Genomic DNA, 24,762 nt, shown 5'->3' with positions numbered 1-24,762 from the left:
CACCCCCCCCCCCTCCCACCCCCCATAACCCCCCCCCCCCGAAAAAAAAAAAAAAAAAAAATGAAATCCTGTTTTTACTTCATATTCATTGTACTTTTATGATCGGCTTTTGCTAAATTATATATTTCATATATTTTTCCAGTTGAAATTCAAACTGTCTTGGCCCCTGTGTAGTTTTCTCACACATAAAAATACAAAAGTCACATTATAAAGACGCACAACTGTTGTGAATCTATTAAAAGAGAGTTGAAACAAACAAACAAAAAAAAAGAAACAACTGAGGCAAACAAGTTTGTTGGCAAATGGACTGTACATCAGTGTTTTTACTTTACAACCAGATGGTGAGTCCACAGAGTCCCTTCCAGTACTGAGAGTGGCTGTCCGAGGCTGAAGCTCAACTCGACAGGTATACAAAATAAATCCTTCATCATCCCGCGTCCTTTTCTCATCAAAGGTTGATAAAATTGTGGGTTAGGGAGGGTAAAGAAAAATAAAATCCCACAGGAAAAAAAAAAAACAAAACAAAACAACAAAATATTGTTCTTGTTAAATCCTTTTTTCTGCAGGTTCTGAAAGTCATTGAAAAGGGGGCGGAGGGGGAAATCTCTTTTTTTTTTCTTTCTTCAGAACGAGCAGTTGACTATACATTACACCAGCATTTTGCAGTGTGCTTGGGAACAAGGGGGGAGTGTCCTGTGAAGTGGTAGTGTGTCGACTGGTGCTCGAGATGACAAAAGTGCATTTACATTGGAGGGACAACCAGGCCGGACATGGCTGAGGGGGGGGATAAAGAAAGAACAAGAGAGCAGATTAGTTGAGTTGGTTACAGCAGATTTGGCTTTATTTATTCTAAAAATTGATCAAAACTGAAAGAAAGAAAAAAAAAATGAGTGCATGCATGTGTGCAGTGTGCGTGTCAGTGCGTGCTTGTTCAGAGTCCAGCCACCTGATGCTGCACAAGTGCGTGGATGTAAGCCTTTAAATATTCCTGTTTGCGCATGTGCCTGCCGAGTGTTTGCCGTGTCCGCCGGCCCTCGTCGCCGTACGCTCCCCTAACCTCCCTCCTGCTCTGACATTTCAGCCCTCAGCACGCCGCTCCTGCTATGTGTGATATTTCTCCTGCCGTCGGGGTAATGGCAAACAGTGGCCCAGACTCCCAGGAGAGCCGGCTGTGGTGACGACGGAGCAACAACACGGTCATTTCCCACAATGCCGCAACTCGGCTCAGTCTCTCCCACTCGGATTCATTTCTGCGACTTCCTTCCTTTATCTCGCCCTCCCTCCTCCCCCACGTCTCTTTATCATCGACTCAAGTTTTGCCTTCACGTCATTATCCAATAGAGATTAGGCAAGATCAAAAGTAGCTCCCTGTTATTGCGCTAAGACCATCTGCTTTGGATATCATTAGCAACTGTAGCTCGCCCTAAGAGTTTATATATTCAGTATTTTCACATGTTTTAACAATTAGGCAACTAGTGAAGTGCTAGGATGATGTATTAGTGTATTGCTCGCAGTATATTTGTAGAGTCATGGTTGAAATGCTTTTAAGTTTGCCAGCGCAGATGATGGCAAGGCATTGCTCATTAATTTCTGCACATGTATTAATAAGTATGAACGTGTAGCAAGATGAACTTTAATTTCCCACTTCATTAAGCCCAATGTTATTAATCTTGGGGCACGCGCTACAGCTAAGCTTGTTTTCAATGCAATCATGTTGGTCATGACACACGCACAAAACCTAATAAACATAATTACTAAAACAATTCGCCGAAGGTCTTGTCCTGCGACATCGGAGCGGATCATTTGTATGTAAGGGCAACGAGGATGCATGTATGCATAAACATTTGCACTGTCACTTTCAGACCTGCGCTGTCTTGTTTGCGTGTGTGTGAGAGTGTGTGTGTGTGTGTGTGTGTGTGGGCATGTTCTCTGCAAGAGTGTGTGCCTGAATGTGAACTGAAAGGTGTAAATTGGCCTGTCAAAATGCATATATTTGTAATGATTAATCCCTCACCAAACCGGACAGAGGCCTGAGCAGCGGTATCTGACCAGTAGTCCGTAGGGAAGGGATGAGGGGGTGAGGGGGGCTCACCTTGCAGTCCGTTGCCGTTGGCGCTGGTGCAGGAGGGGGGTGGGGAGGCCTGGGGTCGGACCACAGGGGCGAAGGCGCTCTTTTGTTTAACTGCGGAGACGACAGGGAGGGCAAGGGAAGGAGGGAGGGCGAGAGTGAGAACGTGCTGTGAGTAGTGCTTGAGAGGGGAGAGGGCAGTTAAGGTAAGGCTGGGGTAGAGTTACTGTCAGGGAGGGAGGGGTTGGGGTGGGGGACACATGATCAGTACTCACAGGCCCCTATGATCAACATTTTGGTCCGGCTGAACAAATACAGGTGACGTGTGGCGAAGTAAACCTAATATTTCCACAATTCTAAGCCACATGTGTGCTCTCTAAAGTCCTGAAACTAAACAAGCTTTTGTGAATGAAGCCTTACATATTATCACCATCAACAATGCGCTCACCCCCAATCCCCCCCACACACACACCCCTTTCCTTTCAGAAACGCCTCGTAGAGGTGTGAATGAATGCAGGAGCTGGAATTAAATCAGCAGCAACTTAGAGCTACTACAGCATGCAAGAGTGGCATGCTACTTACTTCCATATGGGGAGTTGGCAGAGGATCCGTTGAGGAACCCCGGGGAGCTTGGCACACCCAGGTTCATGCCGGCATTGCCGTAGCCGTTCATGCTGTTGCTGACTGTGTTGTAGCTCGACTGCTGTGGGGTGCTGCTGGAGATGTAGCCCCTGGGGGACACGCTGCTGGTGTTCCGGCTGTAGCCAACTGGATAACACAAATGGAAGAAGCACAAGGACATTCATTCATTCCTTTCTTTCTGAGGCATTGTCCGGTGATTGAAAGTAAATGGCAGTGGGAATGAACTGGTACAGTCAAGATCTCTATTAAAATGTGATGTTTCTATGATCAGATAGCTCTTTAATCGAGACGCTAGCAAAGCTTCACTGACAAATCCTCTGTTACTGAATGAAGAACGTAAACGATACAACAACTGTAGAGTAGCATAAGAGAGGCAGGAAGTTGAAACAACACATTTCTATTATCTTTCCAGAATTTACATAACATTCAATATGCAAAGTTGCTAAAAAAAGATGCACTGAGAAATCTGCTGATGACTTGTTCAAAGATTTTATTTTATTTTTTTTCCATGTCAGTGAACAGGTCATACAGCAGCACTCCCAAATGTGGACGCTATTACTGAGTGAAGAACAGCCAAAACTGTCCATTTTCAGGGTCAGTGAGTTTATTAAAATTATTATTTTGTGGCAGCTTAGTATGAGACATAATCAGTGAAAAAGGTCAAACTCCTCTGCCTCCTATCTGTGGTTTTACTGCTGTTTGCACAGCCAATCCTGATCAGAAGCAACCAATCAGAGCCAGGAGGAGGGCCTTAGATCCTCCTTGATTGACCAATCAGTAAATCTTGCTCTCTGCCGAAATACAGCTCCTTTCCCAACGCATAGCCTGTTGTGAATGTGCCTGCTAGTAACAGCGGTACATAATCGGTCTTCCTGTAGCAGTAAGTTGTTTACCCTCCATTAGCAAAGCTGCAGCAAACCACCAATATTGAGCAGTGTGTACACAAGCTTGATTGACAGCACTAGGACCCTCCTTCTAGCTCTGACTGGTTGTTTCTGATAGGAAGTGGTATAAATCTGCAGATGCCAATAGGACCACAAGATTCTTTTCACAGACTATTGGTCTCAAATTATATTGTCAGGACATAGTGGCAACTTTAACGAATATGTAAAAAAAAAATAATAATGTTTTGTTTTTTTAATGAAAGATATCTACTGCAGCTTTAAGCTGTGACAGAGCAAGACTTTCAGGAGCTAATAAGAAGTCTGAACGGTCAGAAAAGTTTAAGTGTTTTATCCTTTTAAGCTTTCAGCCTCTGTATCTGATGGATCATGCTGGAGTTGAAAATGTCGGCCACATTCTCCACAGGGAATACACACGTAGATGGCTGTTTTAATAATCCTAGTCTGGCTAATCCTGTTGATAGCTAACATAAGATGCTGAAGACAGCTTAAGAGGCAAGCTGCATAATATTTTCTTTGTTTTAAATTAGCTGTAAAGCAGTTTTACAGACACTGTCTCGCGCACACAGGGCATGACATCACGTCTGTTCTGAGTATAAATACTTATTAATCTAGACACAAGACTAGACAAGTATTTTGGATGCTGTTCATTATCTATAGTATATCATATCAATACTGTGTATATTACATATCTGCATAATGTACAGCAAAATTATAGTTGGCTAAAATTAGTATTGGCATGTCAAAGCCTTATGAAAGACAGAATCAGCCAGAAAAAAAATCATCTCTGTTTTTTTTTTTTATCAAGACATACTGCAAGTTCCACATTCAAATGGGGGGTTTTGTGTAAAATATATTTACTTTTTAGCTTTATATCATGTTCGAAAACATACCTGGAGTTTTGCTTTGATTCTTTCATGCACCCCTGCCAGCCATTCAGGTTGCCTAAAATGCTCGCTCATACAAAGCACCGCCTATTTTACACAAAGCTCCTCCTTGGAGCCGCGGTATCCAGCCGAGCTTCCTCCTCACAGAGCACCCCTCGCCCCCCACTGCGCTCCACCACACTGGCGGCAGCGACAATTAGCAAACATCTGGTGGAAGTTGGGTATGGCTGAGCTCATCATATGAACTACTTCTCAGTCCAACGCTCATATGGATGGTTATAAACGGCACAACTGAAAGGCACGGTTGTGATAACGTGCTGAAGGCGGCATGTCGGAAAGAATTTGAGCTTCTTAAAGAGACAGAGGCTCAAATTCAAGGTGTCAAATTAGAAAGTCAGATTTCTTTTAAGCTGTGTTTGATATATACAAGATTTTTTAAAATAACAACTGAAGGTAACATAATTAATAGATTGTGTTATGAAATGCTGCTATGTGCCTGGGAAATACATAATACCCCTTCTTAAAAAAAAAATGAGAGAAGACTCACGGGCTGGATTAATCCCTTTTTAAATATTAGGCCATTTTTTATTAGTTATTTTTATTTGAAGCCGACAAAAGGGAGAACATATTTGCCATATTCTTGTAAGTCCCTTGGTATTCCTCTTAGAAGCACCTGCAATCCTTCTGCAACCCCCTTTTGAGCACCTCTAAGTTATGGAGCTAACCCCCCCCCTCAAATCACACACCTTGGTCATTCCCTTGTGACTCTGACACGTTGACTGCTAGCTGGCTGCTGAAGGAGTTGACTCCCATCATGCCGTGGGAGGCTGTGTTGGCGAGAGAGGGAATCTGGTTGTGGTTGCGGGGAACGCTGTATAGGGCTTCTGCGATGTCAGCTGCCCTCTTCAGAATGATCTCCTGAGAGGCAAAAAAAGAAGGCAAAGGGTTTTTTTAATGCATAATACATGGCTGTTGAGTTGACTCGCGGCACTATATTCCTTCAGATATAGTCCTGAATATGGGCCTTAATTATGTCATCAAAAATTCTTTATGTGTAAATCAGACACGCCGAGAGGATTTCTGAGGTACCTGATTATTGTGGGGCATCCCGTATAGGGCTTCGACGAGATCAGCCGCCCTCTTCAGTAACACCTCCTGATTAGGGAAACAGGGAAAGGAAATAAATACAACTCCCACAACAGAGTTTTTTTTTTAGCCTGAGGCCTCTGTCAAACCAAAGAGAAGACCCCTGCTTTTAGGAAGATTTTTGCAGTGATTAACATGTTTCTACAGGCAACAGGTTATTCAAGTCAAAACAGTCCAGTTTTATCCCTTATCCCTTAAATAATAGTGTAAAATGTTTGTTTTGGTGTCCAGCTCAAATTAAATAATAATGCCAGTATTCAGTGGGCCCAAATAGTGGGAAAGTGGTTCAAGGAGCATCAGAGCACCAGGCTTTTAGGTGCTTAGGCCTGAAAATGTTTGATGCACTTGAAAACATGTTACAAAGGAGCCTTACCATCCCATCAATACAAATCTCAAAAGAAGGGATCATAATTAGTTTGAAACACCAACAAACAAAGGCATCAGATGATGATCCAACAAACTATACACCACTATTAGTTTTGTTATTGCTTTTGAGGGGGAAGTGGGGATGTGTGACGTCACTGCACATGCAGAATAAGTATGACACGCGGAGAGCTGAACAGCAGTGTTAAAAAGTGCTATGAAATGTTTACATAAATAAGAGCCACCTAGATTTAAGAGGCACCGGAGGTAAATTTATACAGCACGACCATTTTGCTCCTTCCAACCATGCAGAGCAGTGAATAATGTTCCCTATCTTAATTAAACTGGCATAGTCCTTTAAAAACAACACCTCACCCCTGATTCCGAGCTTCACGTTTGCTCCGGAGTTCAGTGCCGAGTCCCCTCTCTTCAGAACAATAAAGTGAATTAGCTCTGGGTTAATCTAGTTCTGTTGTAATGACATTAAGGAATTTTTCAATTAACCTCTTTGACTGGCTGTTGCAAAGGACTTCACAAATGACTTCCCATCCAGCAAGAGCTGGGTGCTCGTGCCTTGGGGACACGGATGCTCAGGATGTGGTCTTATCCATGTCTGCATGCTTGCCCCCGCTTGACAATGCGGATTAGCTGTGTTGCTTTGGCTCTTAACGGTGAAAATGAGTTGGCCCCGAATCCCGAACCCCCCCACGCACCCTCCATTCACCCCCACCCAGTCAACCACACACACACCCTCTGTTTTGGGCTTTCGGCTAGGTGGGGTTTGGCCCATTTGTGTGTCTTTATCGGCTCTTTGAATTCAGCACTTACAATTAAATCCCTCTCCAGAAACCAGGCTGCTCTCTTTGTTTTCCATAATACAGAAGGCAGTTTGCTGTATAAAAACCCCTCTCCTCCTCTTAAGAGTGCATTTAATCTGACAAAGGCAAGTTGCAGTCATTGCTGTTGTGTGTGTGTGTTTTTTAAAATGCTCTCTTGTTGTCACCTGCTGTAGAGCAGAGATTTGTCGACTGTGCTGTTAGAACTCCGGTTAAAAGCAATGCAAATCTGTCACTAGAAACATCTCAGATGGTGCTTGTTTTCTTCCCACATTCACTGTGTTTTCTTTTGCAGGCCTCGGTAATTTGTCTGAAGTGTTCCATCACTTGGCAATGGCAGTGTGGGATTAAGACGGCAGCTGCCGTAAATGAATGTAAACACAGCCTTCGCGCCTTCAAACAGCGGCCTCCAAGACTTGGCCTGCGTCTCCGCGGCACGGCGTATGCAGTGTGTGTACGCAGAGTGTGTAAGGGGGCCCCCCTTTCATCCTAAGGAGCATAGCTAGCCACCGTCCTTGATTTATCAAGATGAATCGCTGTAGGAGCCACTTGCAGCGTGTGCCATGCTCTCTTATAGAAACATATCGCTTAATCCACCCCAAGTTACCGGATGGGTGGCTCTTAGAATGGGCATTTACCTCTGAAATTGGTGTGTATGCTCAACGTTGCATGCATCTAGTTTGCATACAAATAAAGAATTATGGTTGTCGTGAAGCAGGTAGACTAAATGAGAGTACCAGCTGTCTTGATGTGTTCTCATCAGGCAGAACAGATTTTTCTCTCTCTTGCTGAGTGAGATAAAGTGGTTTCCTTTCTTTTTGTCTGCAGTTAATAATTACCAATAATCTATTCTATCATATTTCAAGATCTCCTACATGGCTCTCAATTTTAAACAACAATTAAAGCAATTAAGACTGTCGCATTCGGAAGCCATGTTTCATTCTCCGCGAACCGTCCTCTCCCTCCTTGTCCATATGGTACTTTGCAGCAGTGACATAAGGACAGCTTGGGAAAAAAAAAGAGAAAGAGGAGGGGAGAAAACGATATTGCCTCTCATCCTTAATCTGTCGTTTACCGCGTGGTGTCTTAACTAACCAAGCTGACTCGCCGGGGCTATGCTTAAGTGGCAACCTAGTCATATCGGCGGATGATGAGAAGTGCTGCACCCAATCAAGGAAGGAAGTTTGTTTTCTTCTGACGAGACGCCTTCATGCGCATCAGCTCATGCTGTGAATACGATTAGCACGGAATAGCGTTCCGAGGGCATTTCCATGTAAATCTCAAATGCTGCTCCGGCATAAGTGTAATTGGCTTTCTTGTCATGGAGACATATCTGAACACACCATGTTAAATTGAAACAATTAACGGCTTCGAATGATTTCTGCTGTTCTGTGACAAATGCGTGACTGATTTCGGCTATTGTTTGGGACTGTTCTGCATAAAAGGTCTCGTGCTCTGCTAACAAACGCTCCGATGACTGATCACCTAAGATTTAAAAGCCGGTTCATGTTATTGCCGAGGCATAAAATTGAGGGGAAGAGATCCAAAATGACGTCTTGTAAAAAAAATAAAAAAAATAAAAAAATCTAACAATAAGGAGTCTTCAAGCACTAGATTAACATGGATGTTGTATTTATATTATCACAGTTAATAAAAGAGGGCCTAGGTTATGTAGCTTGGAGTGCTAATGCCATTATAAAACTGTAAGGCAATTACTCTGTTAGCTCTAGCCTGAGGTAATGAATGCATTTAGAAGCATAGGGCCATTAGATGAAGGTACTTCAAAGAGCACAGGAAGAGAGATTCATTTAAATACATGGGTAATTGCTTGACATGAACACATTTGTAATATTTTCTCCTTGTGGATTACACAAAGAATTGGAAAAGAATGGGCTTATGCTCATTTTGGGGAGGTGGGGGGAACAAAAAGAATCCAAAGCAATCAGCTTAATAATAAAACAATATTGAGTTTCCACTTTTAATTTTATAATGAATCTAATTTGTTGCAGAGGAGAGAAATTGAGTGTGATATAATGTGATATCCAGTCTATTTGTCCATTACTGCCAGAGGGCACAAAATGGTATTATAAATTGTCTTTTTTATATTATGAATAGAAAATTGTTTTATAACAAGATCTTAAAAAGGAGGGTGAATTCTAAAGTCTCTCTTCACTTAACGCCATGCCCGCAAACCAATCTCCTTTCTCATCACTTGACTGCTCACACTTATTACTTTCATATTCACCCTGGACTTTGCATTGAATTTTTATATCTCCTCTCCTCCCACAGGGTCAGGCTGTCATCTGCGATGTTGTCTTAGAATTACGAGGTAAACTTCAATCAGAGGCAGCTTCCCCCCCTTTTTTTCTCTGTGTAGCAACAATATTAGCGTGCATCCCTTGCTATCCATGAGCACTCCCATATTGGCTTTCTGTCTCCTTACAATTACCACGTGTCTTACTGGTCCCAGGGAGAAGGCTGGTGGAAATCAATAGCGCAGTAATATTATCAACTGGAGGGTGAAGTCATGGGAGGGAGGGAACGGAGGAGATGTGGGGGGTGGGGGGGCTCAGATAGAGGTGGTGAGTGGGCTTGGTGTCGATTTGCCTTTCTGCTAATGCACACCGTGCCGTCCTCCAGCTTTATCTTCTTTTTATAGAGTCTCCCTGCCTCACCTGCACCCTGTAATGGCTGTTCTCTATATTCTGTTTCTGCTCTCATTCCGAATGTGCATGGCAGCCTCGGCCCGCCGCAGGCTTGTTTTATTGGGAATGTGCTTTTGACCCCGAGAGCTGACCCTGAGATGGCAAGCTTAACAATGACGAATCACTTCGTGGGATCATTTACATGCCCCCTGAACCCCATATTTGGGTCCATTAGAGAGCAAATCAAATATTTATGTTGTTTATTGGGAGTGCAGGGTTTCATCTCACTCTCTGATTGTTTCATGCAAAGGCCGGGAGACCGTGCTATATTAAGTATACGCTCACCCAGGAAACTAATCTCGGTCTCAGTGTCAAAATCTGTCCCACAACCAGCCATGCTTTGTATTCAAGGTTTCTCTGTAATAAAGCCATGTTACCATGTAACATTGTGTCTCTGGTTGCAGAAAAGATGTGGACTTTGTTTATATACAGTGGCTCTCGAAAGGGAACACGGCTCTGTTAAAATGTGCAAAAGTTTTGATGATAAAACAATATGCAACCACAACAAACTTTCACCACATAGAATTGAAGTAAAAAGCCAAGATATCTGTCTTCAAATTAAAATAATAATAATAAAAAAGTGCAATAACCCTCTTGCTTAGGTGTTCACAACCTTAACCTAAGGCCTTTTGATTTAATTTAAGAATTTTATTTTTTGTACATCTTATACTAATTAAAGTGAATCTGAAGTTCAGCCACCCTAGAAGGATTTTTATTGCACTTCCATTTGCATCTTTCGGTTCACTGAGAAGTTAAGGATTTCGTATCACAAAATTATCCATCATTAAAAAAGCACAAAAAATGTATTATGCACAAGGGCAAATGGAAGACAGTCATCAATAATTAAAATAAGGAAACTGCAGGAACTTATTCCAAGCATTTTGTGTTCTATGACAATAATAATAATAATAATAATAATAATAATAATAATCTTCAATGCAGTGGTCAGATGAAACCAAAGTTGAACTTTGGGCCACAATTCTAAAGGATAAGTTTGACTCAAAGACAACACCCACCACCAAATGAACAACATAACCAACACACTGAAACATGGTGGCTTCAGTTGGCACTGCATATTTTCGTTTTTCAAAGTGGAAGGAAATATACCAGATACTAGTCAGCTTTATCATAAAACATCAAAATGAAGTGGGAATTAATTTGTCAACATTACCAGAAGTCCAAGCATACTGTCCAATTAATAAAACAATAGTTTTGTAAGAGAAGAATTAAAGACTTAATGACTTAATGTATCAATTTTCAGACTGAAACTGATTCAGTTTTCAGAAGGTATTGGTTTATACTTATAATCCGACTTATGCAGCCGGGTTATTGCAACATTTTTTTATTTTTTTATTTTTTTTACTCGAAGTGATTTTAGTGCAGATATACTTAACATAATATGTGTAAAAATATTTTGATTATTATTTATCCTGCTTTAATTTTAACAGAGGGTGAAAACTTTTGAAAACCCTGTAAAACTCAAACAGTCTTGCCAGCGGAGACATAGTTGTAGATATGAAAGGTAAGTGAACTTCACCTTTTGGTCAACGTTTACACCTGAAATTAGAGCAACATTTCATGTCGAGGTGCAGCTTCCTGTCTCCACAGGGACCAGGTCTAATTGAAACACTTCATATACTGAGCCAAAGACTAGCTGTGAAGTTCCATTTCTCCAGGTTGCCTTGGTCAAACATCACACTCTGTTCTTTATTAAATTGTCTGTTGGACATTAATAATTTTGTTGTGTTGCTTGCTGGGATATGATAGATACGGTCTTTAAAGGTTCTGCAGTATTATTAAAACTCCGAGGTGGTCCCCGCTTTACAGCGTGCCGAGGGGTCCTGAATTGACTAATCAGTCATATTATTACTTTTGACACATTTGGAGCGTTGGTCATCAAAATGGTTACTAGTGGGGTGGCAATTAGAGAAAACACAGGTTCTATCAGTGGGAAACTAAGAGTGAAAGAATCAAAGGAATCAAATAAGAATAAAGGAATCAAAAGGACTGTGCAGGAGAGCATTTATGAAAAAAAACAGACATGTGAACACCTCAGTTTTAATGCTAATTCTCAGTTCTTTCTTTCAGTTTGGCCTATTGATGTGTCATGCCAAACTGATGTGACTTTCAACTTAAAGATAAAAAACAAAGCATTATAAAAGCCAGAGCATAATAACATGCAGTCTTTGTCTATTAGCTGCAGCAAGACTAGAAAGGTTTACGGCACAGGGTTCTGTAAACAAAAGATTAAACCAAATCGAGCCGCAGAAAATGAAAGGAAAACATGAGTGGGGTAATGAGGGTGCAGGCGTCGTTTCTGACCAGATTACCATCTCCACAGACTACTGGAGAGGAAAACGCCTGATTGAGCTATTTTACCACACAGAGAGTTTACGCCTCTCTCCCCACACACACACAGACACACACACACACAAAAAAAAGCCAATACCATTACCACGCTGGTTGGAGGGTGAGCCACATATGTGGAGTAAAAGCTGTTAGCGCTCTGGGTCGCAGTGCTCTGCGTTGATGGAAATGTTGTTTAGTTTATTTGTCACAGAGTATTAGCAAGATATTAAATGGATGGTTCAGGATTTTTGAAGGGAGGTTCTGTTAAAAGATTATAGGCAGTAAATATCTTACTTCAAGGGGATAATTCTTTTGGTGTCTTCATTTTGTGTAAATCCAGATTAGTTGACCCTGGAGATTGAAGCTAGTGGCCAAGAATAAAGTTTACTTGTAGGGTCTTAACACAACCTCAGTCCCAAAAACATTGCCGCTGCTTAAGTAAATGCTATTTTATTGACCTGCATTGCATTAGTGTGTGCAATATCAATATGGAAAATTGGACAGCAATAAAATGATTTTACTGTACAGGATCTATACTCTGTATTGGACGAGGCCTTTTTTCATCCAGTTTGCATGTTCATCCCCTTACATGTGTGGGTGATGTCCAGACTACTGATCCTTCCTCCCACACTGCTCCACGCACATTCACTTTGCCTATAGTTTGTCTCTTTTTGCCTTGTGATGAACTGGTGGCTTGTAAAGAGTGTACCCTGCCTTTTGCCCAATGACCGCTGGCGCACCAGTCCCCCAACGAGCTTCCAAGGACAGTCACCAATACACAACGGACGATGGCCCCTCTCGGACTAGCCGATTAGCACCAACACACTTAATCTGGATTTATATTAAATAACGATGTCATGAGAGTTATCTGCTATGGTTAAGATATAAACTGTTCCTTCAGAACCTGAAGAGCTCTGTGTCGTTACCACCCTATGTTTCTCTGCTCGGGAAGGACAATGTACTGACCTTTGGTAATCTCTCAGGATCGCCAGGGTGTCTGGGGATGACCTTCTGCAGCCTCTGGAAACCGTAGTCGATGGTGGGCTCATTGAGGGCTAGAAGAGAGGAAAGGGAAGATAAAGATTAGACCCATTTGAGGGCTAATTTTGCCAGAGATATGAGGGAACTAATTGAAAAATTTGTGATGGTTTACAGTACAGAAATAATTTCAGAATGCCTAATTAAAAAAAAAAAAAAAAAAAAAAAAACTCAAGGGTGAGACAATGTTTTATGAAACATCGTCAGCTCTGGTGGGGGTTTCCTTTTGACACTTGTGTCACCAAGTGTTATTTCATTAGCAGCCATGATGACCTACATCGGCCTAAGAATCCTTTCGAGGGACCCTCCCCCTTTTTATCTGCTTGGGAATATTGACTACAGTAAACTACGTAGCGGGGCTCTTTTAATCTAACAGAGCTTTAATAATCTGTGAAAGACTGTCCACACATTGATCTAGTGTAAGTTGCTGTCATTTCACCCTTCTGCACCAACTGTACTGCAACACTGGGCCCTTGAAAAACGGTGACAGATCCCATGGAGCCATTAATCTCTCCCACCCCTCAAACAGTAATCTGGGGCATGAGGCATATTGGGCGATGAATCAGAGGCACAAAGTAAATGAATCATAACCCAGACTTTGGTGAGAGCCGGGCGTTTTATGTCTGACAGTCCTAATGGGTAATTGAAGGTTTCCTTACAGCTCCGCCTGATTCTAAACAATCATGTGTACACTCAGAGAGAGGCCGAGGGGAGGAGGGTTAGGAAGGAGGACAGCAGTGTAAAAGGGGAAAGAATGGCTTAATAGAGAACATCACTTCTCAATGTAGATATCATTTTCAGGAGAGTAACTCCGCCAAGCAAGGCGCTTCATAAATCAATGGCTTTCTATGGAGACTAATAAGAGCTGCCTGCCTCTATTCATTGTTCAGCCTGTAATTTGGCCCATCACTCATTACTCAGCATGTAATTTCGGCATTAACACCACACAGCTCGCTGAACCTGCTGAATGTATAAGCAAGTGAACGCAACCCCCAACAATTTCACAGAAACACACACACACTCAAGTTTGTGGAGCTACTCTCATTGGGACATGGTACCGACTTCTATTCATTTGAGTAACTTCACTTGTACTTAACCATGACCATCACCAGTACTTTGACCGGCAATCTTAAACCAGAAATTACATTTTACCGGATTAGGATTGGGTTTTGGTCGCTACAAAGCCTGCTGCTCTTTATTAGGTTGGTGCTTTTGGAGGAAAAGGTCTTAAACAAGTGATCTCAAGCACAAAGAGTCATGACCTAAGGACCATGTAGTTGGGTTAGTCCCACCGCTATCCACAGCCTTATTTCTTTTAGATACCACTGCACAATTACTGGTGAATTATTTAAATGTTTAGCACTGATTCTAAACATACTATAGTGGGCCATTTAAGACTTGACAACATTGGTGCTTATGTGCCATTAAAAATATGTAAGCTGAGTAAAAATTTGCTTACTTTTTTTTTTTACCCCTTTTGTTATAAAGTGTGGTTCTGTTATCAAGGGCTAAAAATTTGTTCTACTTAGCTGTCTCTATAAAACACAGAACCAATTTGGATGCTCTACCCCTCAGTAATGTCGGGTCAAGAGCTTAGATTTCGGTTTATGGGTTGAAATGGGACTCAGGATTTTATTTCCATGCCAACGTTTGACATGGACACTAATTTCCTATTCATTCAAACTTGTTCTTGCAATTGAACACATGCAGCAGTTGTGCTAAACGCTGAATACAGTAATTGCCAGCTCAAGCATGGTCAAACAGCAATTATGTACTCAAGCATGGACAATGTGGGGGCTCTAATCGATAGCACAGACCCAGCTTACAAATACAGTGGTATTCAACTCGGCAGTGCAGACACACCTGAATAAACCCCTCGCCACAGCTACATACACTGCTGGAAATCTGATTTGACATGTCATCATGTGTCGCAAAACGACAAAGGTCTGCTTCGGAATGTAGGGGGAGAAGCCATCTTCTCCTTAATAAAGGATTGATCTGCCATATTGATCTTACATGACAAGGCTGCAGTGAGGAATTTGCCCCCTTTTCTTTTGTTATTTCCACTCCCCTCCTTATCTTATGCACTGTGGCAGACCCGTGCAGGCGTGCGTGTGCACACATGCAAGCGTGTGAACGCCCGTGCCCCGCGTGGAAAACGCGTATGTGCTCGACGGCCCTGCCAGACCCCGCTGCTCAGTGTGATGTAAATTGTGTATGTGTAAAAAGCACTCCATAATCAGGCCATCCATCATCAGAGGCTGTCAGTGGGCTCTCTCAGGGTGATACATCACGCTCTCCTGTCCTCTGCCTCAGCTGGGGCCTGCAGAACCCGCCAGGCATGCTGGGAACTCGGCCGGACAGATGTACAGTACAGAACGAGACGGAGAACAGGAGAGGTGGACTTTTTGACATGTCTTTCCAATGATAATGATGCCCTACTGTAAATGCCGGCCTAAGAACTGCAATGAATGTGATTTGGAGGACTCAGTTGGCACCACACTCTGGTGACAGACCACAAAAAAAAGAAAAGATATATTAAAACTTGTCTCAGTTGGTGTCAGGACTCAGTGCAGTCCCAGTTTTCCAGCACAAGGCATGATCTCCCCATGCCGGCATGTCGCCGTCTCATCTATCATGGAGATGATCTTTGTAACAACCCTGGCGTAATGAAATTGGTGACACAGACCGCCATCTGCTATTGATTTCATGCAAATGCTTTTGACAGCTGATGGAGACTTGCATTAGCGCTAAACGGTGCTGTCAGTTGATGAGTTGACAGTTTTGTAGTCAGAGCGTGTAACACCGGCGCAGACAGACACAGACAATGTCAATAATCCTGTAAGAGCTGCTGATGATATATACTGAGCACTTATATTCAATCTGGACAATAAATGTGCAGTCGCTGCACCGCTCCGCAGATTTTTTTTTTTTTTTCATCCTCCGTGCAAAGATTTCCTTTCATCCGCTGAGCTTTTACAAGAATCATTGGGACCACTCTCCTTACGTTTTCCTGCATTGACGTGCACGTTTCCACACATTTGCTCTCTTCACCTCCCAGGTCTACTTCAATCCTCGACACCTCGTCATGTGCTCCTTCTCACTCATAAACTTTGCGCTGCAATAAAGTGGTGCGATGATCCAGAGCCAAAATTTGTTTAGTCCTCCTTGACCTTCCAATGATAAACAGTGAAAGCGGTATTGCACTCCCTCGCCCCCTTCACCCATTCTTACTCCTTCTGTAGGACTTCTGAGTCGCTTCGAGGAAACACGAAACCATCCACACACATCCCATAAATCCCGCGCTGGGTGGGGAGTCTAGCCGAAGGGAGGCGGAGGGACAGAGAGAACTATGGGAGGTATGATAGGGGAGGGTGGGTGTCGGGGAACGGGAGGGGTGGGGGGGGGGTCACTGGCACGTTCCAGTCACGCCCGCTTCCCGGCCCGCGGCCAATCAATACCACTTTCCTGTTTTAGAGGCGGGTAATTATGAGGTGGAGAGATTGTGTGACCTCTCACCCCTGCTGCATTACTCGCCTGATATTAAGATAAATTGCCTGATTTTGGGTAAACATATGCTGCAATTCAAACTGTCAGCACTGGTTTGCTCAGGGATAATTTGTATTGATCTCCTGGCTTCTTCCCCATTTTGCTTACTGACCTCATGGATAATTAGAGAAAAAGAGACACGGGGAGGTAAGGCAGGGCTTGCATTTGAATACTTTGCCGGAGAGATGAAGAGCGTGCGGCGAGGGGGAGGAGGGAACATTAGACACTAATAGAATTTTCATTTTCTCTCATTTTCTGCACAGATTTCGACAGGTTGCGCGTTTTGTTCAATTATACTCCTTATATCTGTTCACCCTGCCTGGATCAGAGATGCTTTGTGTTTTAATTTCCAGGATGATAGAAATTTTCCTAACTGAATGTGACAGCAAATATGTTTCAAATTGAACAGCTGATAACTTAAAGAATTATGGCCACATGCGAGCAGAATTAGCATGGTAAGTGGCAAAATGCGCAGACTTTACTGTGGACCGTCTTGAAGATTGGGAAGTAGAATATTTTTTTATGACTATTTCAGCAATTCTCTCAAGAGACCGAATGATCACGTTTCAGAATATGAAGAAATGGAATGCCTGACTCCTCGTGCAGCTGCGACCGTATCGTTTCCTCCTTTTTGAGCAGCTCCGCATGCGCACTGGCAGCCGTGGCAGGCCTTCAGTTGAATTCCTCCTTTCCTGGAATGCACGCTTCCCAATCTTATTTCGATCTGACGCCTCAATCTTTCCCCCCCTTTTCCCTTCATTTTCTGCGAGAGGTCCTTCACCAGCCTCGGTCACCGCCACTTTACTTAAAATGTAGAGTGGATCGCTTGTACATGGCATATGAGTGTGGTCTGCTGCTCACTTCTCCGTGTTCTCTGGAAATGGGACATGAGTAACCGCTCTGAGGGAACAGAAGAACATGGCCGATGCTGGCAGCCAGAAGTGCTTACATGGCAATACGGCAGTGTGTGCCCTCAATCTATATGAAAGTGGAGTGAACACGTGTATTGACTTACAGTATCAGGGTATAAACATAGGGAAATGTTTGAGCAAAGCAGTAAATTCAAGGGAAATTGTTCCTTGTTAAGTCTACGAGCCTGAATGGAAGCCTGCACAGAGTACTAGCATTCCTGCCAGCCATTACAGCTTATTACGATAACTCTATCTTTCCAGGAGATAAAAACCTAGCCTTGTTGCCATTTGCCAGCTATTACTTTCGCTAATTATACTTAACTGCTTCGAGCTTATCTCCACTCCTCCTACACCATTGAGCAGTTTTTTTTTTCTTTCCCCCCTTAACACAAATTAGAGGTGGAGTGGGAGTTGGAAAGGGGGAGACAGATAAACAGCACAAGCAAGAAGTTCATTCAAGTGTTATTGCATTTGTGACTTGTCAAACTGAAGCCCCGTAGGCACCTGTAGTCTGTTACGCGAATGCAGATCTATCATCACGCAGAATGACCTCTACCAGCAGAAATTCACCACTCCACAGGAATTACTTGGTGTCTTGTTATGTACTCATTGCCCTTGAGAATTTTCTCAGTTCATCATGTTACAGCCAAAAAAAAAAAAATATGTATTTTATTGAGACTTAATGTAACAGACCAACACAGAGGAGTGCATGAAATCGAAAGAAAATGTATAGAAGTATAGTTTTTCCAAATATAACTCAAATCTCAAAAGTTACGTGTGAATTTGTATTCAGCCCCCTTTCTTCTGATACTCCAAAATAAAATCCAATGCAATCAATCCTCTCCTCAAAAGGTCACTTAATCCAATTAATTAATGTAATTTAATCTTGCTCTCCTGCGAGTGCCTCAGAGGATTGTTTGAGAACATCAGTGAGCAAACAGCATTAGGAAAAGCAATGAACTCAACTGGCAGGTCAAGGATGAAGTTGTTAAAAGTTAGTGTTAGGTTGGGAAGTCTGCGGTGCTACTGCAAACCTACCAAGATGTGGCAAGAGTCCCACGGTAACTGGAGGAGCTGCAGAGATACACAGCTCAGGTGGGGGGGGATCTGTTGAAAGGAAAGCTATTTGCTTTTTCTTGCCACTCTTTATGGAAACGTGGCGAGAGTAAAGTCAAGCGTTTTGCTTCAAGTAAGCGTACAGAAAAAGTTGCTCATGTAAGATGAGACTAAAATGTAAGTGCATGCAAAACACTGAGTGGCACAAAAACTAACACAGCAGATCGCCCTGAACACACCATACCCACAAGGAACCAGGAAAAAGGGTGGTGGCAGCATCATGCTGCGGATATGCTATTCTTCAGCAGCAGAAGCTGATCATTGCTAATAGGGAAATGGATGAAGATAAATCCAGAGCAATCTTGGAGAAAAGCCTATTTGAGGCAAAATGTTACACATCCGGCAATAAAATGTAGCTCAAACCAAATCAGGTCCATGTGTCCGAATGACCTAGACATGAAAGCCAATTGAGATTCTGTTGTAAGATTTGAAAATACTCTGATGTTTTTGTCTGCAACATGATAACACGGGAAAACATTTCAGGTCTGAATACTACTGCAAAGCACTGTAGAAAGGGCGAATAACTTTTCCATGGTGACGTCAAGGAATTAAAACTGAATGGTGTGCAAAGAGGGAAAGTAAAGAAATCAGAAGTCATGCTGCTGCTCCTCAGAATAGGTAAGTTCCATTCGGAAGAGTAGAAAACATGCACACAGACGTGGAAACCAACCTATAAATCAACCAAACCAAGCCAAATTGAAATTTTCACAGCAAGCCCACGCAAAGCAAACCTCATCTGTTTCAACACTGACCATATCATCTCCATCCACTGCAGCCAGTTACCACTCAGTGATTCCATCTCCAGCAGTCTCGAGATGAACAGGAAATTAAAATTTCAAAGATCTGCAGTTAAGATAAATCAATGGAGACAGATCAATGTTCATTGAAATTTCATGAACTTTGAGCCAATACAGATGAAAAAAGCTCGACAGTTACAGTCTCCCACAGATATTGCCCCTGCAACAGATAAAATGTAATTAACACGGTTAAAAGGGAGCAATGTTACAGATCGCACATCCATAATTTCAGCTCCCTTCATATCGGCTGTGTTATTAGAAAGGTGCCAGAGACACCTGTTCAATCCTCTTAGATGACACCTAAAGCACGTGTGCCTCTTCTCCGAGGACGCCGGTGGACTCTCGCACATTACCGGCCCCGCAGAAATCAAATGGGCTCCCTTCACAGCTGATTGCAAGCGCAAATTAATATTGTAAAATGAAGATCAATACATGGACGGGGCATGGATCGATGGCGGCTAAATTACGGGTGAATTTTCCCCCTCATTCAAGATGAGTTGTGTTTTCCTCTCAAAGTCAATACCGCGCTGCCTCCCTCATTCATTTCTCAATAAACTTGCCGATGAATTTCAATCAAAAAGCGGCAGCGGAGGAGAGGCGATGGGGGGCGGGGGGGTGGGGGTGGGGCGTTCGGGGGGCTGGAGTTCCTTTAAAGCCCGTCGGGTTTGGATCATGCCTGAAAATGGGGCAAGAAGGGTAAGCGGTGAAAGGAGAACAGAACATAATTCTGCCTGTCTGTCCTGTGGCAAAAGACTAATGCTGCGACTTGGTGACGACTTTCCCTTACCAAACAAAACCGCTAACGGTTAAACAAAAAAAGCGGGCCCAATTAAAAATAAATCAATGCATACCCTCTTTATTGGTAGAAAAAAACTCACTAAAACCTTCATTATTTATTTATTTATTTTTTTTATTCCCGTTCCTGAAAGATAACCACTTTCAGAAACAAGTAATGGGTGAAAATACACGCTCAACCGCGAGTACTTATTTCAATCAATTTCCTGAGGCTGGATTTCACAGGTCACTTGCTGATAACACGCTGTGGAATAATGCCACAGTGTGCTTCTCAAAGCTTACCTGACAAGCTGCCTGACAGTGGGGGAGTGTGAGCACGTGTCACGTCAGCCCTCTAATTGGACACAAGGACCTTCCTCTGTGGAACCTTGTCGCGATGCACACAAGCTCGCAAGGCCTTCGAGCCCAGGCCCATCTCACTTGGCAATGAGTGTCTGCTCCACTCCTGTGGAGCTCGCGCTTAATACCAGCAGTTGTAATAAGACAGGCAGGTACGGCGATGGCTGGTGGATAACACGCCTTGACACATGCTAAAACTGTTGTGCCAACCGGTTACAACCCATTTCACTGCGGAGATGACATTTATAAATGCCTGTGTCATCCTTTCTCGCTCCTGCGCTGACTTTCGTCTTAAAAATAGGCTTTGGAGAAAGGCTCCAGAACCCTGCGTGGAGCAGATTCTAAATACACAAATGGAGTATGAAGTATTTGGTGTGTTTGCAGGTCCTCCTCAGAAGCCGATCTGTTTACATACCTCCTTGAATGCCTTTGATTATAACATATCTTTCGGTAGGCCACACCCCGTCACTGACCATTCGCTAGTGAAGTACCAAACCCAGCCCTGCAGGACAGGAAATGAAAAGGAAGCTCTCCATCTAATCAGCTTGTAAGTCTGGGACTTCAAAGTGCCGGCAGGGCGGAGAGGATAGGCTCAATTCACCAGCTGGACGGCACAGGACCCTGTGTCTGATTTGTGCCGATAAAGATGTCTTTGGTTGTTTGTTTAATTTTTTTCAGGCGAGAGGAGGGTCGAGAACGGCGCTGCATTTTGTTCCGCCTTCCACGAGTAGAGCAGGAAGTGTTTGATTTTTGGATAGCACTATTTATAGCTTTGGAGAAAAAAAAGGGCTATTTGCTAAGATGCAGGGAAATCCAATGTACATGCATGTTTTTTATTTTTTTTTTTTTTGACTTAATAAATTTAAAACATTTAGTTTATGTACTTTGCCTTGCAAAACTTTTCATACCCATATATTTTTTTATTATCTTTTGTCAGGTTACAGCCAAAAAATTAATAGGATTCTTTTGTTTTTATGATTAAAAGTGTGGATCTGTATTTATATTCTTTGATTCGATATTTAGAATGACATGTCTCTCATATTACAGCTATAAGTCTTTTTTGGGGTATGTGTCTGTCACTCGACTTATATTCAACCTGTCCACAGATTCTCCAATGTGAGCTGTTGATTTTTGCAGCTCCTCTAGTGATACCTCGGGCCTTTTGGCTGCCGTAATAATTAAATTTCGACTTGCCCAACCTTTGGATTTAGGTGGAAGTCCATGTATTTCTGCAATAATCCTTCTATGTTCATATGATGATATTTTAACCTAACCCTGCTTTAAATCTTAACAGATTATTTATTCTAAAGTACTCTAAAAACAATGCGTGTTTCTTTTCCACCTCAACATTTTGCATTTTTTGCTGTTTTCTGTTGGTCTATCACATACAAATTCCTATTGAACACAACAAGGTTTGCGGTTGCTTTCTGACAAGATGGAAAAATAAAGTTAACGAGGTATGAATACTTTGGCAAAACATTTTATCTATATAGAGAACCCACTTCGGCACTCTCAACCACTTCCTTTTTTATTCCCTCACAGGGTTGACATTTCTTGATCTCCAACGGTATTGAGTGAAGCACACATGACCCCTTTGTCCTTATGTTGATGAATGACTGCCTCATACCCATTTTGTCAGATTTTGGTGCAGTGGAGTCGATAGCGTCACCTTGACGAGGAAACTTTGTGATCCATCAGCCCTCAAGGCTGTCTGGCCACAACTAAGGCCTGGCAAGAGCAACTCTCTGTATGGGGGGCATCTGCTTCATCCAGAATCCTTCACCCAGTGTGCTGCAGTCTTGTGAGGTCGAACGAATGGCTCTTATTACTGCCGCTTTACAGTGAGAGGAGGAAAGAAAAAAAGAAAAAACACTTGACTTGTACTAATAGCCAGGAAGCCATGCTGGTCACCAAAGGTCTGAAGACGAAGCACCCTGTCAGTGCCCAGCTTGGGAAATTAGCAAATAATGTTCCCTTCCCCCTGACAAATATGTGACAGCTCGCCTTCGCCAATCATTCTCTCCTAACGTTATGATGCATGTCCTGGATCCCCACTGGAGGATACAGGCGAAGTTTACTGACCCTCAATTTACCCATGACAAATGGGGTCCCGGTAAATGTGCGTTTTCTGGGGCGCGGAAGGGGTTCATTTTAAGCAATCCTGGTTATGTGGATGTCACTGATTAGGATAAATAGCGGCTGAGTGTGTTAGGACTGCTTGCAGAACCATATTACCACAGGCCTGCATCATCGCTGGCCCTGGAGGGGAGTTCTTCATGGAAACTTGGCTGAGATAAAAAAAAAAATTAAAAAAAAATATATAAATATAAAACAATAGGAGTTTAAATTGGAAGAATTGTACAGTCAAATTTTTATTTATGATGTGCTCTTTCACACAGCTCTATAAGTATGCAGTAAAAAGGTTGGGAGGCAACAAATGAGGCTTAAAATTGGGACTTTTTGTTTAAGATATTTGATTAAACCCATTTCGCCGCCGTTTTCCGTGCCTAATAAAGTGTAAAGCAAAATAAAATATCGACTCAGGTGCAGCCGTAACTTTCTCCTTTTGATTTTCCACAACCTTGCTGACAGCTGGTTCCACCACTTCTGTCCTGACCAATGGATAACCAATACATGGATTAGACAGAGGACAGGCATGTAAGCTCCAGGGGACAAGGCTCTTTTAGAAGGCTGCAAAACAAACAAAAATAGCTTCTCACTCCTTTAAAAAGTGTCAATTAAAGAACATAAATAGGTTCCTTGAAGCAGTCAGCTACAGCTTAGTTAAGTTTTATATGGTCTGTCAGTTTGTCTCATTAGTGTTTTAAACATTCAATAGTCAATCCCGACAGGATTATTTGACATACGCTACAGGATCTTCTCTTTCTGAGAATGGATTGTGAGTTTTGGAGCCGATCCAGGGTGCTAACCTGACTGAGGACGTGTCCCTCCGCTGTTCCAATTGACTGCAGTCTCCTCTGTGTTGACTCTTGGTAATTTGTGATAATTTCTTAAATTGACCGAGTTAAATCTCCACAATTAGGGTGGTGGGGAAAGAGGAGTCAACATGAGAAAAAAAAAAACAAAAAAAAAAAAACAACACACTCCTCAGAGTGCATTGTGAACGGTTAGGCTCGACTTTTCGATATACACGTGTTGCTCTGCGGTGACGTTTGGTGCTTATTCGACAGCGCCGCGTCGCCGCACTCGCTTTCCCCGCTCGTGTAACTCCGATCTATTTCTGTGTGAAGGCCATTTGTTCAAGTGCTGTGAAAGAAAAAGAAAAACTGTGGTTTTAAAATGAGCTGTTTCATTTTTAAAGACACAATCCACTCTCCCCGCACTCAATTCGCTTTTTAATCTCCGACAGGAGCAGCTAACATCCTTTTCACCTCGCAATTACTGTACATATGGAATCAGCGGCACCTAATTCTGGCATTGCGCTGCCTTTTAACGGTTTCGTTCGCTCGAGCCTCACCCTCCACCGTCGCACAATCACGGCGAGCCACTGAGGGAGAAGGGAAGCAAAGGAGTTGGACCTGTCTGCTGGTGACTTTCGCTTTTAATTCACCACACTAATCAATTGCACCACCATTGCCTCCAGGGGTAATTGTATCTTAATACTAACTGGAAGTGAGAAGGAGCCAGGGAAGACGGAGTGGAAGAATGGGGGGAGAAAAATCAACAAAGATAGAGGGAAAGGGGACACATTTCTCCAGTAAAACCTGATGGTAATCATCCCAATCCGCTTAGCCTCTGTGACTAATGGGGTCTGTTCTTAAGGGACCTGGCACTTTCACTAGGGTGCTATAGAAGCCATTAATGTCTTAACTTATACACCTTCTCAGGGCTGTTTAGTAACACACACACACACACACACACACACACACACACACACACTCGCATAGACTCTTTTGCACTCACACTTTCTCCCCCACTTCCATTCACTTTCAGACATACACATACACTTATGCAGTCACACTACACTCCTGTTTCATTATCCCGGTGTCTTGTTGGCCTCTGCTCCACTCCTGCTAGGGAGGTTAAACGCAGGAGAGCTGGGCCAGACTGCACGGTTGGAGGAGAAGGGGACCAACGGCTGTTTCTGGGGCCGGGTGGGGTGAGGGGGGGAGTGGTAGTTTTGGGGCATCAGGGAGAGCAAGGGAGACTTGATGAGAAACAGCTGCTGCAGGATGGAAAGGTCTGGTTTGGGATATTTTTTTTTTTTTTTTTTTTTTTTTTTTTTTTTTTGGGGGGGGTGGGGGGGGGGGGGGGGGGGGGCCCCCCGCTTTGGCCTTGTGTGGCTCAAGGGCGGGGCT

The 24,762-nt window shown here is 43.0% G+C and overlaps 1 protein-coding gene across 6 annotated transcripts in view; it reads right to left on the bottom strand.

The window, feature by feature from the left end:
* Nucleotides 1–683: 683 nt before the first annotated feature.
* LOC106947699 (transcription factor COE3) overlaps nt 684–24,762 on the bottom strand; it is a 95,975-nt gene continuing 71,896 nt past the window's right edge. For 2 of the 6 annotated variants that reach the window (XM_015032880.1, XM_015032881.1), the window contains exons 11-16: nt 12,865–12,953; nt 5,589–5,654; nt 5,246–5,417; nt 2,651–2,836; nt 2,015–2,182; nt 743–774 (exon numbers count right to left, since the gene is read on the bottom strand). In XM_015032880.1, coding sequence (XP_014888366.1) covers nt 743–774; nt 2,015–2,182; nt 2,651–2,836; nt 5,246–5,417; nt 5,589–5,654; nt 12,865–12,953 — 713 coding nt within the window. Of the gene's footprint in view, nt 775–2,014; nt 2,183–2,650; nt 2,837–5,245; nt 5,418–5,588; nt 5,655–12,864; nt 12,954–24,762 lie in introns of all 6 variants that reach the window. The other 4 variants (XM_015032883.1, XM_015032884.1, XM_015032882.1 and 1 more) reach the window with 3 other exon arrangements.

Source organism: Poecilia latipinna, unplaced genomic scaffold, assembly GCF_001443285.1.
Source record: "Poecilia latipinna isolate Pla-1442-1.1 unplaced genomic scaffold, P_latipinna-1.0 Scaffold252, whole genome shotgun sequence".
Taxonomy (NCBI): domain Eukaryota; kingdom Metazoa; phylum Chordata; class Actinopteri; order Cyprinodontiformes; family Poeciliidae; genus Poecilia; species Poecilia latipinna.
This window is presented reverse-complemented; position numbering and strand designations above follow the sequence as displayed.